The sequence below is a fragment of the Scomber scombrus genome, chromosome 15 (genome assembly GCF_963691925.1).
Source record: "Scomber scombrus chromosome 15, fScoSco1.1, whole genome shotgun sequence".
Classification (NCBI taxonomy): domain Eukaryota; kingdom Metazoa; phylum Chordata; class Actinopteri; order Scombriformes; family Scombridae; genus Scomber; species Scomber scombrus.
Window position 1 is genome coordinate 5,326,880 of NC_084984.1, and position 17,209 is coordinate 5,344,088.

A 17,209-nucleotide genomic window follows, 5' to 3' on the forward strand; every position below is an offset into this window, starting at 1 on the left:
GGTACACTCTGTGCAAGGTTTCAAACACACACCCCCGGACGCGTGCTGATGACTACTTAGATGTGAAATTCTGCTTTCCCCCTTGCCTGACATGCTCCTTAGAAGTATTAAAGCTTGAGAGTCAGTAAGTATGCTGTTTTGAGGTTGAAGGATGTGTTTTAGTTGATATTTATGATAGTAATATGCTTAGCAACTACGTGGTTGTGTTATAAATGTGACAGTTTTTGTTTGTTGTTCGTCAGAATACATCGACCTTCACACCGCTTCACTTACATAATGTGTTAAGAACATCTAGTTATCTCAAATATGTATCTGTGTTTGTTAATAATAATTATAATAATGTAGTATTGCCTCTTACTCTACTATGTATTTAAATAATCCAGCATTGAACCTGCTGCAGGACTGGATGACAGTGCAAAGAATCATGATTATCAAAATATGTTCTATTGACATAAATAATATCTATAAATAGGAAGGAATATCTATAAATAATAAGAATTCATGGGAAGAAATCAGACACCTGAAAGGTAAAACATGGGATCCAGTCAATGAAACCAGATGGCCACAGGACACTATAATGTAGTGAATTAGTTAAATAGTACATTATACACCCTACAATATGAATTATCACTGAGACAATTAGGCTATGAAATAAGTTGAGCGGCACAAAGATAATCACCAACAATTATGGTTATCAATAAATTGCTTAAGTCACCGAATGAAGCACAAATATCAAATACTGTCAGGTTCAAGTTTCTAAAATGTGAGTATTTTATTGCTTTTAACTGTTTTATAGCATCATAATATGAATATCTAAGTTAATAAGCTCCGGGATGTTGGTTGGAAAAAAATATATTTATTAGCGAATCAATTTTTTTTAATATCAATGTATCAACCACTAATATTATTTATATAGAATATATACAGAAGCACATCTCTTTCTTTTTTTTTGCAATGATCCTTCAAATGTGGTTATCAAACTTATTTTGAAAAAGATCTATAAAATAAAAATCGGACAACATGCCTATACGATATATCTGTGATATCAGCTGATAATATCAGCTGACTGATATATTGGTCAGTCAATGTTTTAAAATGATCAGTAGTCACAGCCCTAGTGTTAACAGTGTGTTCGATGAGGCAGTTTGGAGGTAAACCCAGGTAGAACATTATCAGATGTGCTACTGTGTTATTTTCTGCTTAAACTGTAAAGTGTACAGACAGAGGCGTGATCATACAGGCTCGCCAGCTGGCTTCTGCTGCTGGAAGAAGGAGAGAGGTGTGTCTGCAGCTGCTGTGTGTGTGAAATCGACAGGATATGAGGCTACAGTATCCCACTGAACACCTGTGCTTCACCTCTTCTGCTTGACTACTCCTCTAAAGAGATCCGTCACCATCCCACATCTGAGCCTATCTGCTCTGCCACACTGCGCTGTATCATATCTGCTTGTCAGGAAACATGCCAGCCCTGGATGCCTATTATGAGTTTGGATTGGAGGTGGTGGCTCCACACTGTAGCCTAAATATTGCCAGTGGAATATATATGGATATTGGTTAATCTAGAGTCAGAGGTAGATTAGAGATGGGGGTGAGAACTCTTTACCTTTTGAATTTAAGCTTTATTTTCATACATAAAATAAAGTCAGGTCATAAAACAACTCCAATATATTTGTACAAATTTAATCCCGGCATAAATTACAATGCTATAAAACGTACTTTTCGTCATGACATTTAATCAAAGAGTTAAATTAAACTCTTTGGATGAGTTGAGAAACATCAAGTGGATTTTCTTTTATGTTTTGTTGAGGTTCCAGCTGTAAATAATTCCCATTTTTTTAAAATAATGAGAAAATGATCTCAGTAATGTGATGTTTTGGTGAAAGCTCTACTCATTTGTGACCAAAGTGTTTTTAACGCAGCAGTATGGTATGTTTCTTACTCACTTCCAAATACTCACCAGACAAAAGGGGATGTCAGTCAGGCTGCAGTACACTGCGAGCTGTTCACAGCCACTGACCGTGAAAGACGGGCTTTAGACTGTGTTTGTGTCTGTGGGCTTTTCTATCTCAAGAGTTTGTCTGTGCTTGTGTGTACGCTGAGTTTCAGCGACACACTGTACAGTCTAGGCCCGATCTGCGAGGTGGGAGGTGGTTAGTCCATAGAAAAGCAGGGGCTGTCTTATAGTGTTGTGTGTCTTTTCTGAATGGGAGGTTCCCCTTTAGGAATGCCTGAACAACTGCACGGCCTGAGAGTAGTTTTTAGTCTGTGTGTGTGTGTGTGTGTGTGTGTGTGAGTGTGTGTGTGTGTGTGTGTGTGTGTGTGTGTGTGTGTGTGTGTGTGTATGTGTATGTGTATGTGTATGTGTATGTGTATGTGTATGTGTATGTGTGTGTAAGAGGACGACGGAGATAATTAAAGGCAGTGTGTGCGATCCAAGGGATGAAATGATTAGTATATTTACAGAAAACAAGTCTACAGTATCATTTAAAACTATCTTAATCCATCTATTAATCATTTAAGTAACTTTTAAAGCAATGATGGAAAACATTCCCTAGTTTCTTCTTCTCAGCTGTGAGGATTTACAGCTTCTCTTTGTGTAAAATTGATAGTAAGTAAACTGAATATTTCTAGATGTTAGAGGATTTCTTGAAACAAAGAAGGCATTTGAAGACCCCACCTTGGGCTTTAGAAAATTGTTCTGGGCATATTTAATGACACGGAATAATTGGAAAAATAATCAGAATATTTATACATATAAATATTGGAAAATTGCAATGAGAGAGTATTTAATGCATATCAACCACTCCTCCATGAAAGTTTCTTAATCTTTAAAGTTTGTGAAAGGCAGTAAAACAGACCTGTATTTTTCTAATTTTGACTAGCTGACAATCAGCAGATTGTTATCCATAAATTAAAATATATATTTAAATATAGCTGTTACTTATATTTTCAGATGTTTACAGAAAAAGCTTCTACAGGAAAAAAATAGACTATAAGGAGAAATAGAAAATATAGCACTGACTGGTTTCAGTTCCGTTATTTCTTTTAATCATTTCTGATAGCTAACGAGAGAAAAAGAGACCATCCTGTAATATCTTAATACAAGATGTAGGCCTACCTCCTACTGGCTGACAGGAGCTATTACTTCATTTTGATAAATATTAACAGCACCTCTCAACTTATGATTTGTGATTTTATCAAACTTATTTAGATGATGTCACTCCAAAATCAACAACATTGTGTTTCCCTTACAGCATTTTGTATTTATTCTCTCCTTCAGTGATGGCCATGAATCATCTGAGCTTGCTCCGTCCTCTGCTGTGTCAGTCTCTGGTGCGACATGTCAGGTGTCCCCTCGCGGCCACCACCAGGGTCCCTATTCTGCTCCCCAACACCACCCACTACCCTGCTGCGTGCGCCCGGCTTTACGCCACTAAGAAAGCAAAAGGTCAGTGAGGAGGCGATCACATGTGAGCAGCATCTGTTAGCATGAATGTGGGTTACTTGATCTGATATTATTTCTCTTAGATATGAGTCTCCACTCTTCTTTCAGTCCTTTTTTTCCTTTCTCTTCATCTCCTAAGCCAAGGCAAAGGGCCAGTCAGCTAAGATGAATATTAACTCGGCTCTGGTGGAAGACATCATCAATCTGGGTGAAGTGAAGGAGGACATGACGGCTGTTGTCAATGCACTCAAAGATGACTTCACACGCAACCTCAGCATTCGAACCTCACCAGGTATTTGTCTTATCTCGGTTTGTTTCTTTCCTTCCCTCTTGTGTTTTCTCTCTGCTTGAATCTCCTCACCCTCAAACTTAACAGTCTCCTGTAGAAAAAACAAATCATGAAAACACTGACTCGCTTGTTTAAAATTTTAGTCACTTTACTCACATTTGCAATGAAAACAAACTAGAACAGATACAATTTAACATAAATAATTGCCCAAATAATGATTTGACGCAACTCTGAGCAATGACAGTATTGTCACAAATGTAAGTATTTAATTTAGTTGCCCAGCTTGTTATTTCCTACTATTGTTACCAGAGGGCTGATGAGAGGAAAAGCATCCAAAAACAATGGAACAAATGCGGTATATTGAACATCACACCACGTACAGATTCTTGTTGTTTATGCGGCAGCATTCTGCAGACAGATAAATGTTAGTCATTTGCCTCTTTTTGAGTGTAATTCTCAATAATGTCTCCATTTTGATCTCAGCTCTCACAACTTGCCTTAAAAAAAATCAAAAGCATTATTTTCATCCTCTGTCCAGCACCAGGTTCCACTTGCAAAGGTATGTGTGTGATCTCATGGATGGCTGCGGTCCCACCAGAATGAACAAAAGTTTATTCACTTGTATTCTTTGCTGCCCAGTGTTAACTTTTTCATCACTCTGGCTAAACTACAGGAATCCATGAGTTCCCAGATCATCCATGAGATACCTCAGAATACTTTCAATAAGGTTGGCATTGGCAACACTGTACTGTATGTATGAATCACATAGTAATGTAAGTGTTGAGGGTTTTTTTTTTTTTTTACATATGAGGCCACCTTACTATAGATTTCAGCTTTGAATCTAAAAAATGAATACCAAACATCACAAGATATACATATATGAGTCATGCATTGACTCCATAGTGAATTGTACTTCAGTTTTTATGTTTGTTTTTTCTCCGAAAGTTCAGTTTACATGTAAGACCTTTGCTTTTTCCCACATTTTCACTTTCAAATGAAAGTAAATCTTCCTTTTTGTTTGCATCTACCTGACAAAACGCCCAAGGGCTTAGAGAGAGGAGAGCCCCATGTGACCTTACCTTGACCCTGCTTTGACCTCTGTTTCCCCAACTACATCCAGGTCATGACCCCTTTGCCTCTGGGTTCTAACAAATGGGAGCTGGGCTCGGGGGGAGTCAGAGGTGTGGTGGATAATGGAAAGTCCCATGGGAGGGGACAGACTTCAGATTGAAAGTGTCTGAGTTTCCGTTCCTTTTCCAGAATATCGTTTTGGTTTGCATCCCGTGCTATGCGTCTTTACTTAAGACAGATAAGCAATAGAAGCACACACAGATGTGATTCTTCTGGTTAACAATTCAATATCTTGTGTTGTAGGTTTATTCCAACTATTTCACTTCTCTTTGTATAATTCTCTGTAAATTTTTCATGTTTTCATGCATTTTTCAAAAATGCCGTGCCCATTTTCTATCATCAGTTCCTTCATTTATCTTTCCATCACTTACTCTTCTCTTTTGTTTTTTTCAACAATTCTCAGCTTCGTATTTTGGCTTTTGCTCATCTACAACATTTACAATTAAATGTCTTATTGACCTACAGGGAATTATTTGTTCACAGGGCCAAAAACTTCTCTCTCCATCTCCTTCTTGTCACTCTCGTCATTTTCGCCTCCTCCCCTCCATCCTATCATCCTCCTCGCCTTCTCCCTCCATCTGTCTATCCCTCACTTTTCTCCTCTGGTCCGTCCCCCCCCCCCCCCCTCTCTTCTGTCCAGCTGCACAGTAATCCAGGGAGGCAGCAGGACTTAGAGCTGACAGCAGAGATGAGATGGTGGAATGAAATGACGTCAGTTGTCCGAATGTGTGTGTATTGTACGAATGTGCATGTGTGTCTGTGTGTGTTTGTACGATAAACCTCTCATCTGGCTCTTATTAAGCGTGTGTGTGTGTGTGTGTGTGTGTGTGTGTGTGTGTGTGTGTGTGTGTGTGTGTGTGTGTGTGTGTGTGTGTGTGTGTGTGTGTGTGTGTGTGTGTGTGTGTGTGTGTGTGTGTGTGTGTGTGTGTGTGTGTGTGTGTGTGTGTGTGTGTGTGTGTGTGTGTGAGAGAGTCTCTGTGTGTGTGTGTGTGTGTGTGTGTGTGTGTGTGTGTGTGTAACGTTGGTGACACTGAACAACAACAGTACAAGAAAAATATCTTCCTCAATATGGTTTTCAGGGTGACTTCCAAGTTGAAGATAAGCGATTTTTGTGCTCAAAGGAGTTCTTTAACTATTTTGGAAGTATGCTTATGTGCATTCTGGCAAGAGTTAAAGAATATCAATACCTCTCTCATGTCTATCTGTTAAATATGAAGTTACAGCCAGCAGGCGGTTAGCTTAGTTTGGCTTAGCTCAGCGTGACTCTATTCTAAGGTAACAAAATATCTACAATCCACAAAATGTGAAATGTAAACAGACACAAATTAGAAAAAATTGTCGTTGTGGACAAAAATAAAATTGATAGTGTAGATCATTAAACCAACATTAACTGATTTTTTTTTTTTGGCCACTAGAGGGCAGGAGAATCTATTTGTGAACGAAAACCGTGACATCTCGACACATTTAAGCTGATACGTTGCACTTGTTACACATCCATCAGTTACGGAAAACATTATCATTCATTTGGAGTCGTCTTTCTGTCCACCTGGTGTATGTAAGTCTAATATTCACTCACCTTTAGCTCTGTTTTTGCTCTCTATCAACCCCTGAGGGAAATATGTGGCTCTTTAGCTCCTAAGTGCTCCATTATGTTAACCAGCTGTTTGCTACCAGAGTCTGCCATTTGGTACAGTGCAGGTAGTGTACAGCGGGTTCTTAGAGCTTTTTCTCTGAAAACAGCTGGGAGTGTACCAAAACAGTAAAGTCGTAGTCAGACAGCTAAACAATGAGCATAAACTCGCTATAAAACTCCACAAGCCGAGTTGAGCTGCAGCATCAAGTGATAATTCTCTTTAGGTTCATCAATAAGAGCGATGCCTTTGACATTACAAGTTGTCATTTGATACATTGTTTAAAGTTTAATCATATATATATATATATAGCCCCAATAAATTAAGTCTTAGTTTTTTTTCAACAGCAACATCAATTGTAAAAAGTAATTATCATATGACATCATATTTAATATTTTGGTAAAGAATATTTTTTCCTAATATCTGATATTTGCATTCTGCCCGTCTCTCAACCCTCGTACCCCCTCCTCACCCTCCACCTTTGTAGTTATATAAATGACTGACTGTCTCCCCTCCCAAAGTACTAACAGATGTGTAGGTGCACATTGTCAAGGCACAGGTAACAAAGACGGACAGGCAGAAGGTCACAGCTATGGATGTGAATGGTCTGCATACACACACAGACGCAGGCAGGTCCAGAGCTGAGCACAAATGGATGTTTGAAGCCAAAGAGGAAGACAGAATAATTGGCAGGCAGGTAGACGGTATGTCAGTGATTTAGTCAGGGTGCGGCCTTTAAATAAAAGGAATCCATTTCATCACATCACATCACACCAACCTTTTATTTTTAATTTCTTTTTCTGCATCGAATCCTAAACCAGTACATCTATTTTTTCCCCCTCTCTTCTTGCCCTTGAAATCATATGATAAATTGATCGCATAGAGAAAATTACACCGCTGGCTCACCTCCCCTTCACCCCCCTTTTCCACACACAAATACACACACCAACGCCGCCACCACAGCCCCCACTGGGTACGCAGGGAGGGAGTGATGTAAGGCAGAGGTGGAGAAGAAGGAAACAACTGCGTCTGAGGTTAGCCAGATGGAGGAGAAAGAGAGAGAGAGAGAGAGGGAGGAAGGCACATAAAAGACGGAGAGAGGGAGGAAGGGACAGAAAAGACGGAGAGAGGGAGGGAGGGAGGGACAGAAAAGACGGAGAGAGAGAGGGAGGGAGGGACAGTAGTCGACTCATGTTGGCAAACTTACCTTTGCCTCTCTCACTATTGACAGTGAGGAGTAGATCATGGAAACTCTTGAACAGCCTGAAAGTGGTCTCTTTAATTTATATTTTTTTACTTACTCATGCAATTTGTGGCTTCTGCTGCACATTCATCTGTCGTCTATTTATTTGTTAATCTGTCGGTCTGACTGAATGATTGACTGTGTGTTTTCATTTATATGAAGCAGTCATGGAAACAGTGTCATCAAACCAAATATACCAAAGCTGGAGCAACGCTCGATATTTGTGCCAGATACGATAATGATCTTCATGCTTACACATTTTGTTGAAGATCAAATGACAATATAAGAGATATTTAACAATTGAAACAATACAAACTTTATTAAAGATATAACATAACTTAACTAAAATGTAGTCAAATATAGATGAAACAGTATGTTAAACATTTACTGATTCATTTGTGATTAACTGATTATCAAATGGTCAGGCTTTTAATATTTACAGTCCCACCCAGGGGTAACATAGCAACATCAGGGTGATTTCATATTACATGGCAGTCAAATGATGCCTTCAATTGTCTGTGTAAGTAACTAAAGTAAGACATCAATTACCTTTTTATGTGCATTTGTTTAGGAGCTCTGGATCACATTGTGGTGACAACTCAAGATGGGAAGTTCCCTCTCAACCAGCTGGGTCAGATCTCCATGAAATCACCTCAGTTCATTATGGTCAACATGAGCGGCTTCCCTGAGGTAAGACGATCACACACACACACACACACACACACACACACACACACACACACACAGTTTCTTCCTACCGGTATTTGTTTGTCTCATATGGACAAGCACACAGTAACTAAGCTTTATAAAAATAATCCAAAGCACAGACAGATGGACCGTCCTGAGCCAGACCAGAACTCGAATCCCACAACTCTGTGTAAATGAAACCTGACCCGCGTCTCTCTCCAACTGTGTCTCAGATGCTAATTGATTGATCACTCCTGGAGCCCTTTGTTCTGGAGTGAAAGATAGCAACAAAAACCTGAAGTGTATGTGTATGTGTATGTGTGTGTGTGCGTGTGTGTGTGCGCTGATACTTGGTTATGTCTCCGTGTGAGTTGTCACAGAATAGGAAATGACCTCATTTTACCCCCAGGTTAGGAAGGAATGGATTATTTTTCTTTTTTTTTTCTCACTCCTTTTCTCTCCCTCTTTTCCCTTCTTAGATGATGCAACACTGTACTAATCAGAGCTCCAGAAAGATATTTTGTCCACGGGGGTAAAGCAGACTTTTAGTGGCCAGACTTTCTAGTGGTCTGGAAAATCTAAATGAGCTTTTTTTAGCCTTTACCACGACATTATGCAATCATATATCTGCAGACAGTCATGAATTGACTTGTCCTGATTGTTATTAGCCAGAGATCTGCTGGCTTCTCATGAGACGCAGCAATTCAGGTCAAGTTCTTGATTATTTGTGCAAATGAGAAAAAAGAAGTAGGGAAATTAATACACAGTTGGGACGATAGATCTTACCCAATAAATATACTTTTAATGAGTTTAGATGCATCCTGACGCGCCAGATGGTTTGTTACACAGAAACATCTGAGAAGTCATCCTTAAAAACCGGCAGTCAGGTTTATAATATACTTGGCAGATGAATGGATGAACCATCGATCACCGTCTTACCTTGCAACTGGATTTGCAGCGCTGATTGATCTGAGCCACCAGTGCTTCGTACACAAGCACGTAACTTTAAGCCTGACAAGATGGATTCTTCTCATGATCTTATTATGTTGTGATCACGCAAATCCAGCTGCATCGCAAGTTAAACTTATGATGTCTACACACATGCACACAATCATTATGAAAATCCAAGATAACGAATCTCCAGTACAGTCTGGGAGTTTAACAGAGGTCAGAAGAAAGGTACAAGAATAAAACCAGAGTGGGATAAAACATGACTTAAAGGGCTCAGAAGAAAAATAAATAAATGAAGGCCCCTTTGCGCTATGCAATTATGGGATGTCTGAGACCAAAGTTGATATTCATGAGAGAAATTTGGTGAACTTTTTCATTTTCAATCCAAATGCTGGTCATAGATCACACTGTGACACACGTGCTCAACAACCGATGTGGAGTGACTCAATTCTCACAATGACGACCCGCGTCTACAAACTGATCTTTTAATAAAATAAACTTTTAATAATGTTTAGGGAGAAAACACATTCATACTCCTTCATTTGTTCATGGCACACAAAAGACCCCAAAACGATAAAGGTGAAAAAAGTTTGTGTGACTTTGCTGCATTTTCAAAACGAGAGCGGCGCGGATGGATGAAGCGAGCTGATTACGTGTCTCTGTCTTTTTTCTATTCACATAGTAGCGCTACAGTTCCACACACATTCAGCGCACAATCCGACATGCCTCATATTATCTTACAGTGTGACGAGGATTGCAGCCAAGATTTTATCAAATCTCGCACAATGTGACATGCAATAAACTAAAGGCCCCTTTTATATATATACTAAAAGTGGTGGAAGAAGCTTTAAAGACAGATTAACACCAGGAGGATAATTGAAATCTAAATCTAAACTTAACCTGTTCAAGAGTTTTTAGAACAGTGTGCACAAATTCATTTTATCCAAGATGTTAAGCATTTTTTTTAAAGTATAGTTTTGTTCTTCACCTGTCTGTTAAAACAACAAAATAATGTTTGTGTAACTACGTCCTCCACCTTCCGTGTCCCCTTTTGTGAGACTGAATGCTGTGGTTTCACGTTCTGTTCTCCTTTGTTCTAATATCACATAACAACATGCAAATCTAGGTATTTATCAGCAACTCAGATCAGGAAATCCAGTTTTCAACCTGAATCACGCTGAATAGTCCCCCGGTGAGTGTAGCTCCTTCCCAGAAACTCTGACCACAGACCACACACACGCCAACACAGACACTCATACACACACACACACATGCTACTCTGTCGTGCCCTACGTTACCCATGTCCCACAAAGAGGTGAGTCCTCAGTACCCAGAGCTAATAGGCTTATAATGATGCCTATCCATTACCAGGCACTCCAGAGGCCCTTCAATTGTTTTCCATTCATTCATTGACAGCGGCCTGGGAAGGCGCAGTGGAACTAACAACAACTACCAGCATGCTTAGATCAGGGGGCAATTTTGGTGTGTATGTGAGTGTAAGATTAGTGTGTGTGTGCATGTTTAAGCATCTCACTACTTTGTTCATAAAGTGTTTTCTTCAGGACTCCCTTTTTCAAACACGCACACATTCCTCTCCGCTTGCCTCGTTGCTTTGAACCGGGCCATCTGCGTTTGATGTGAAACTTCAGCGTAATTTCTCTCCTTCTCCAACATATTATCCAGAACCTGGCCAGGCCTCTCCAGATAAAAAAAAAAAAAAAATCTGCTCGGTTTTCCGTAACCACCGGAGCGGTCGTTGGAGAGGGGAAGCGGTGATGAATTTGATGCTGAGAACAATCAAACATAGGTATGGGCTGAATCTATCACTCTGCACTCAAAGAGAGCAACCAGAGGCCTGCGCCCCGGATGATTTTAACAAAAAAGAAACAAGACCTCATGAATTAATTTAATGCACACAAATAAATTCCTTTAATCTCGCTGCCATTTCTTTTCCCCGACGGAAAAGGCCAGAAGTAGCTGTCGAGTAAGGAGAGCGGGGTAGAAAGGGATTAAAAGGAAATGATATGCTCTTTTTCCTCGCATTGCATATTTGCACCCTTTGTAAAGCTCAGTTAAGGGAATTGTCATGCGGTTGCAGAATTGGTTCGAGGAGTGTGACTTTGTTTTCAGTGGTTCAAAGGATTTGGCTTTCTCCCCCTCGTCTGTATGCACTGTTTAACTACAGCTCTCTGGTTCTAATGTAGTGTTTGCTGGACCGAAGGATTGTGTTGTATATGGTGGATAATGTCTTCATGTTTCACATATGTGAGTGTTGTTTTAATATTTACAATTGAGTCACATGTACGCGTCTTTTTTGGCCCGACTGCCAAACAAATGAAAATAAACTTTAAATGCAATTCCCAAAGAAGCCACTAGATCAATTAACTTACTCCGAACCTCTTAGCAACATCTTTGTTTGATCCTGTGTTGTTTAGAGATATCATCTAGCTTTTACAGCAACAGCTGTTTCTCCAACCAGTGTCCACATCCGCGTTGGTTCAATTCACAAAACACACAATGCTTTTCTTCTCATTTTCCTCTGATCATCTTCATCCCGTAGTCTATAAAGATCACAGATGGTGTTTAAGGAAATATTGGTTTCATTAAAAACAAATTTTAAAAAACCAATAAGCCATTTTGGCAAACAGCCGAGAAGAAGGAACATTTCTGCAGATGTTTCCATTTGTGATTATGACAGAAAAATGTACAGTAGACAGCAGTTATTTTTTGTTACTAACCCAATCATCATTTTAAGGGAATGTAAAGTCCATTTTCACAAACATGAAGTTTGTTTTGACAGAATGGACTTTCTACATTTGGCATCTGCATTTTATTGTAAATTAATTAGTTGTTGTAAAATTGGATCCTATATTTTGACTTTTGACATCACTGAAGTATGTATTGATCACCCAAACAGAACTGTAGCAACTGATTGTTTTTTTACTCAATAATAACACTTAATCATGTATCATTACAGAGGATGATGTGAGGTTACGCTGATTATTATAATATACAAATTAAATTGCTTCTCATTTGATAGAAATAAACAAAGTGGATAGAAGTAGATTCCTTCCATTGATGACTACATGTTTATGACAAATGAAGAAAGGTGTATATGTGCAGTAACTGTCCACTATGAATTACAACATAATGAAAAGGCAAGTCACCGTCAGATAAACACAACTTGGTGTTCACATTGATCCAGTCATACATGAATTATTGCCTTGAGACTATCACTTATGTATATGTGGCCAGTGTCTTCAATAAAGTAGCAAAAAAGTTATATCCAACTATTAATGCACACAAACTCAAAAGCTCATATGTGTGCACCCGTGTGTGTGTGTGTGTGTGTGTGTATCCATGTATCATACACAAGCAGACTCTCCTGTGAGGTCACCGGGGGTCAGCACCCTGCCCTGCAACCTCTCAGTCCTGTCCCACAGGGCTGAGCTCTGACAGTGGCCCAAGGCACTTCCACACTGCACGGGCTTCCCCTGACACACACACACACTTAAACACCCTCACACATACACACACATACATACACACAACACCATAATGATTGCCAGCTGGAGCAAGTACTGCTCCAGGCGAAGCTCACATTTGTGTGTATGTGTGTGTGTGTGTGTGTGTGTGTGTGTGTGTGTGTATATGTATGTGTGTGTGTGTCCTCAGGCTACAGCGGCTGCCGCCCGTGCTCTGAGAGAGAGTAGCATGAACCTAAACCCAGAGGTGGACGGAACGATCATCAAGGTGGCCATTCCCAAGTGAGTCTCTCTCTGACAGACACACACACACACACACACACACACACACACACACACACACACACACACACACACACACACACACACACACACACACACACATCCCCAAGGGCAGAAACACTTTCCTGCTTTTAGCACTCTCAGTTTTAGGTTTCTTTTGTGATCGCTGTGTTCCTCAAGGCATTACTTCTGTTTTCTGTATTTTCATTTTTACTAGTTCTGAAACAGTTCTGTTGACCTGATAAATCAATTATTCAATTTTCAACTGATTTACATCTTGATATAATAAAGTTTTCTACTTTTAATTTTACAAAATAAGAACAAGTGGAGATGTCACAGTAGACTGTGATAACAGGCAATAGACATTATCTTTGATACTAATGAATCAGTGAATCCATGAATGTGCATTGTCATTGCTAAACCTTAAGTCTCACATGGAGTTGCAATGATTAGTCAATCAATCGATCAGTGGATCAACCAAAAAGTAATGGGTTTTTATAATGGATTATTTGATTGTTGAAAATTCTCTGTTTGCAGCCAATATTTTCTGGTTTTGTGAGTCCTCCATGATAGTAAACTGAATATTTTTGAGTTGTTGACTGTTGGTTGGGACATTTTATAGACCAAACAACTAATTGAGGAATAAAGAAAGTAGCTGACCCATTAATTGATAGTGAAAATTCTAAGTTGCAGCTTGGTTTTGCTTGTCACTCATTAATACATCACCAGGTTTCCTGCTGTTAACTTATTTGCTTGTAGATGTATGAGACCCTGCGTCTGTGTTGATCTGAGCGTAGTGTCAATCTCTCTCTCCCTATTCTGACTAGTCCTTTCTCTCTCGCTCTCTCTGCCAAGTCAAACAACCTCACACAGAACTATCCATCTCTCACCCACTAAACCACTGTGTGTGTGTGTGTGTTTGAGTGTGTGTATATATATGGTTTTACCCATACACACATGTGCAAGTTAGTCTGCATGTATGAATGCTGGCCTGTGTTTATGCACATGTATGTTCATGCATGTGTGTGCGGATGGAGCAGCAGGTGTTAGTCTGGCAGAGGAGGGACACAAGAGTCAGACTGCTTTCCCCCTGCAATCAGTCTCGGCACGCTCCAAGCCTCCATTTGCATTTCCAAAGAGAAGGCGCTCCTTGATTGGCCCTGGAATCAGTAATTAGGCCGTATTGTTTGCGGTAAATAGAAGCTGCACTTGGATTGTTTGCAAATAGTCCCCGAGGCAAAAACAACTAAAAAAAAAAAAAAAGAAGCCAATTAAAGACAAAGAAGGAAAGTGAAATGGGAAGTAGGATTTTCAGAGTGATTAACAAATGCGAAGTGAATACAAAGTTGTTGGGATGACGGATGTTTCAGCTCTGGTCCGAGACCCTCGAAAGTGATTGTTGTTAACTACAAGTCAGAATTATAATGATTAGAAGTCATGCCTACTACAAACACTTAACACCCCCATTTGCACAATATTGTTCAAAGTTTTAATGTCATCATTCAACATATCTTCAATCTACAAACAGACATAAACAGCACATGGATGATTGCGTACCGTTGCTTGGTGTCATTTATTTACCTCTACCTCTTACCTCCCCTACTTCTGTGCAGAGTAACACGAGAACACAGAGAGAACCTTTCCAAGGTGGCCAAACAGTTGAGCAACAAGGCCAAAGACTCGCTAAGGAAGGTGCGATCTAATGCCGTCACAGAGGTCAAAAAGGCGAAGGAGGGACACTCAGAGGACATCATACGTCTCATAGAAAAACAGGTATGTGTAGGGAAGAGGAAAGGGACATTCAGACTGAGAACGGTAGGTCTGAACAAAGGTTGAGATGAGATGACACATGAAGAAATGAACTTATAAAGGCCCCAAGACTTTTTCCAATGTGGAAACTATAATTAAAACATAACTTTTAATAATAATAATAACTTGTTTCCAGTGGAAGTATTTCCCAATTTTTTTTTAAAATTCATAATGCACCAAAGTGAAAAATTCAGCCCTTTACTAGATAGATGTTTGACATTGAAAAGTGAGCCCAAAAAAGATATATAAATCCTTCTCCATATTTTCCTCTGTCTTCACAGATTCAGCAGATGTCCGACAACATAGCAGCGGACATTGACAAACAGCTTGCAGCCAAGACCAAGGAGCTGTTAGGCTGACTGGAACGACTAAAAGAAACGGACAGATCTTATTTTTGATTCTTAATCATTTGGTTATAGCTGTACAGAAATACATACAGATGGACACACTCAACAGCAGCAACATGTCATTTGGATCATGTTGACAATGGACAGTTACTGGATCACAATGGGGGTAGTGTTTGAGTCTTGTTCTCATGATGAGCGAACTAGTCTGAAAGCTTCACACAGAAGACAGAGTCTGGTTCCTGTTTGGGTTCCCTTGGCAGACAATGAGCTTTGGTGCCTGCCCACATCACCGGCAAGGCTCTGCTCTTCACTGCTGGGTGATATCTGTGTTTAACCATCAGTACATAAACAGAAATTGGCACGGAAACAACGACAGCGACAGACTGCCAGTCACCTCCCTCCTCCCTTGTTACTCTTCCTGTCTTCAAACAAACACCAAGCGGGGGACGAATGGACTTTTAATGGGATTTGTGGGCCTCCTCCTAATCAAACCCCTTGCCACAAGGACTGTCTGTTTATATAAAACAAGCGCACCCGTCTGAATGTAAACTGGCTGTGGGTTTGTCTTGGTGGCAAGAGCGAGAGAAAGGGAGAGAGGGAGTTTGTTCCAGAGACGCAGGAGCCGGCTGAGCAGATATCATTAGCGTGTTGCCAAACATTTGTTTCGCATTGATTAAAAAATGCACTTGAGTAAAAAAAAAAAAAAAAATTTAAAGGTCTTTAATTTCTGCCCGTGTCTAGGATTGATAATATGGCTACTCTCTTTTAAACACAATAAAGCTGGGAAAGTAACATTATTGATGGACCCCATTAAAGAAACACTGCTTTGTACCATATGCGTCATCTTTCTCTCTCTTGTTTTCTTTTCTTTTTTCTCCACTTTTGGTTTTGAAGTCGCTCCCTCCTCCATTAGTTAGAGTGATAATGGACTTTTCCTGTGTACAGACCTCTAGGCCTTGGCTGCTGGCACTGCAATTGTCCATTAGGAAAAGAGGCTTTTAATGTTGCACACTTGGCCGTCTTTTTCCTTAAATAGCTGCACTTTTAAAGACACAGTCAGGAATTGTTGTGCACGTAGTTGTTGAAACCGCATCGATAACACAAAATGTTTGAATGGGGAAACCTGTGCAGATCCCTGCTTTCATCCACCCACTGTTTACACCAGCTAAAGATCTTTTCATCCTATTATGTAGCTGGTCATCTTTATCATGATTTGTTTTTTGGTTTAAATTTACTTCCTCTGCTACTGGTCACAGGCGTCCCACATGGCAGACAGGCTTCATTTAAAAAGTTTTGCCCACACACTTGGTCTTATAGGCACCCAGTCATTTGATGATTGCAGTGCTGCAACATTGTAACTACTAATTATATCTTCATCAAAATGTCGTCTACTTGTCTTTTAAATTAAGGAAATAAATTGAGTTTTCACTGTGTTTAAAAAAAAAAAAAAAAAATCTTTAGTTCTAGGTGGTAGCAGCGTCACAATCAACGTTACAGATTGTGTCTTTATTACGTTTGCCTTGGCCCTCTGTCTCTCTGAATGGCTTCGCTTTAATGGCCTAAACAGACCAGAGTCGTTGGATAAACAAGAGTTTAGCAGAGGAGTGGCTGGGTCGGGACAGAGGAGGGGTGGAGTGGAAATGGCAGGTTTTCGTGGTGATTCTAGGTCCATATGTCAGCAATTTGAGGGCATTGTGTACCTTGGCCTAAAACAGAGGCTTCATGATCGATGGAGGGGTGAAAATCTCCCAAGTCCCTGGCGCAGAACACAGGCAAGCACAAGGAAATTGCTTTCAGCTGATAGCTTCATTTTGGTTGACATTTATCAAGTGAATTACCCCTGTTCCTTTCTAATGTTTACTACTACCAGCGCCGCCTCTTGACGTACATGTGTGTGCATGCGTGCGTG

At 40.0% G+C, this 17,209-nt stretch overlaps 1 protein-coding gene across 1 annotated transcript; it reads left to right on the forward strand.

Annotated features, from left to right (window-relative positions):
* Positions 1–32: 32 nt before the first annotated feature.
* Positions 33–16,136, forward strand: mrrf (mitochondrial ribosome recycling factor). Its single transcript, XM_062435021.1, has 7 exons — positions 33–124; positions 3,281–3,448; positions 3,585–3,737; positions 8,311–8,429; positions 13,053–13,144; positions 14,758–14,917; positions 15,235–16,136. Coding segments are annotated over exons 1-7 (771 nt in total). The 5' UTR covers positions 33–123; the 3' UTR covers positions 15,313–16,136.
* Positions 16,137–17,209: the final 1,073 nt, after the last annotated feature.

Excerpts from the sequence above, each read along its gene's own strand:
- mrrf (XM_062435021.1), top strand. Across the intron at positions 8,430-13,052 it reads ACATGAGCGGCTTCCCTGAG|GCTACAGCGGCTGCCGCCCG; the intron begins GTAAGACGATCA and ends GTGTGTCCTCAG. Across the intron at positions 13,145-14,757 it reads ATCAAGGTGGCCATTCCCAA|AGTAACACGAGAACACAGAG; the intron begins GTGAGTCTCTCT and ends ACTTCTGTGCAG.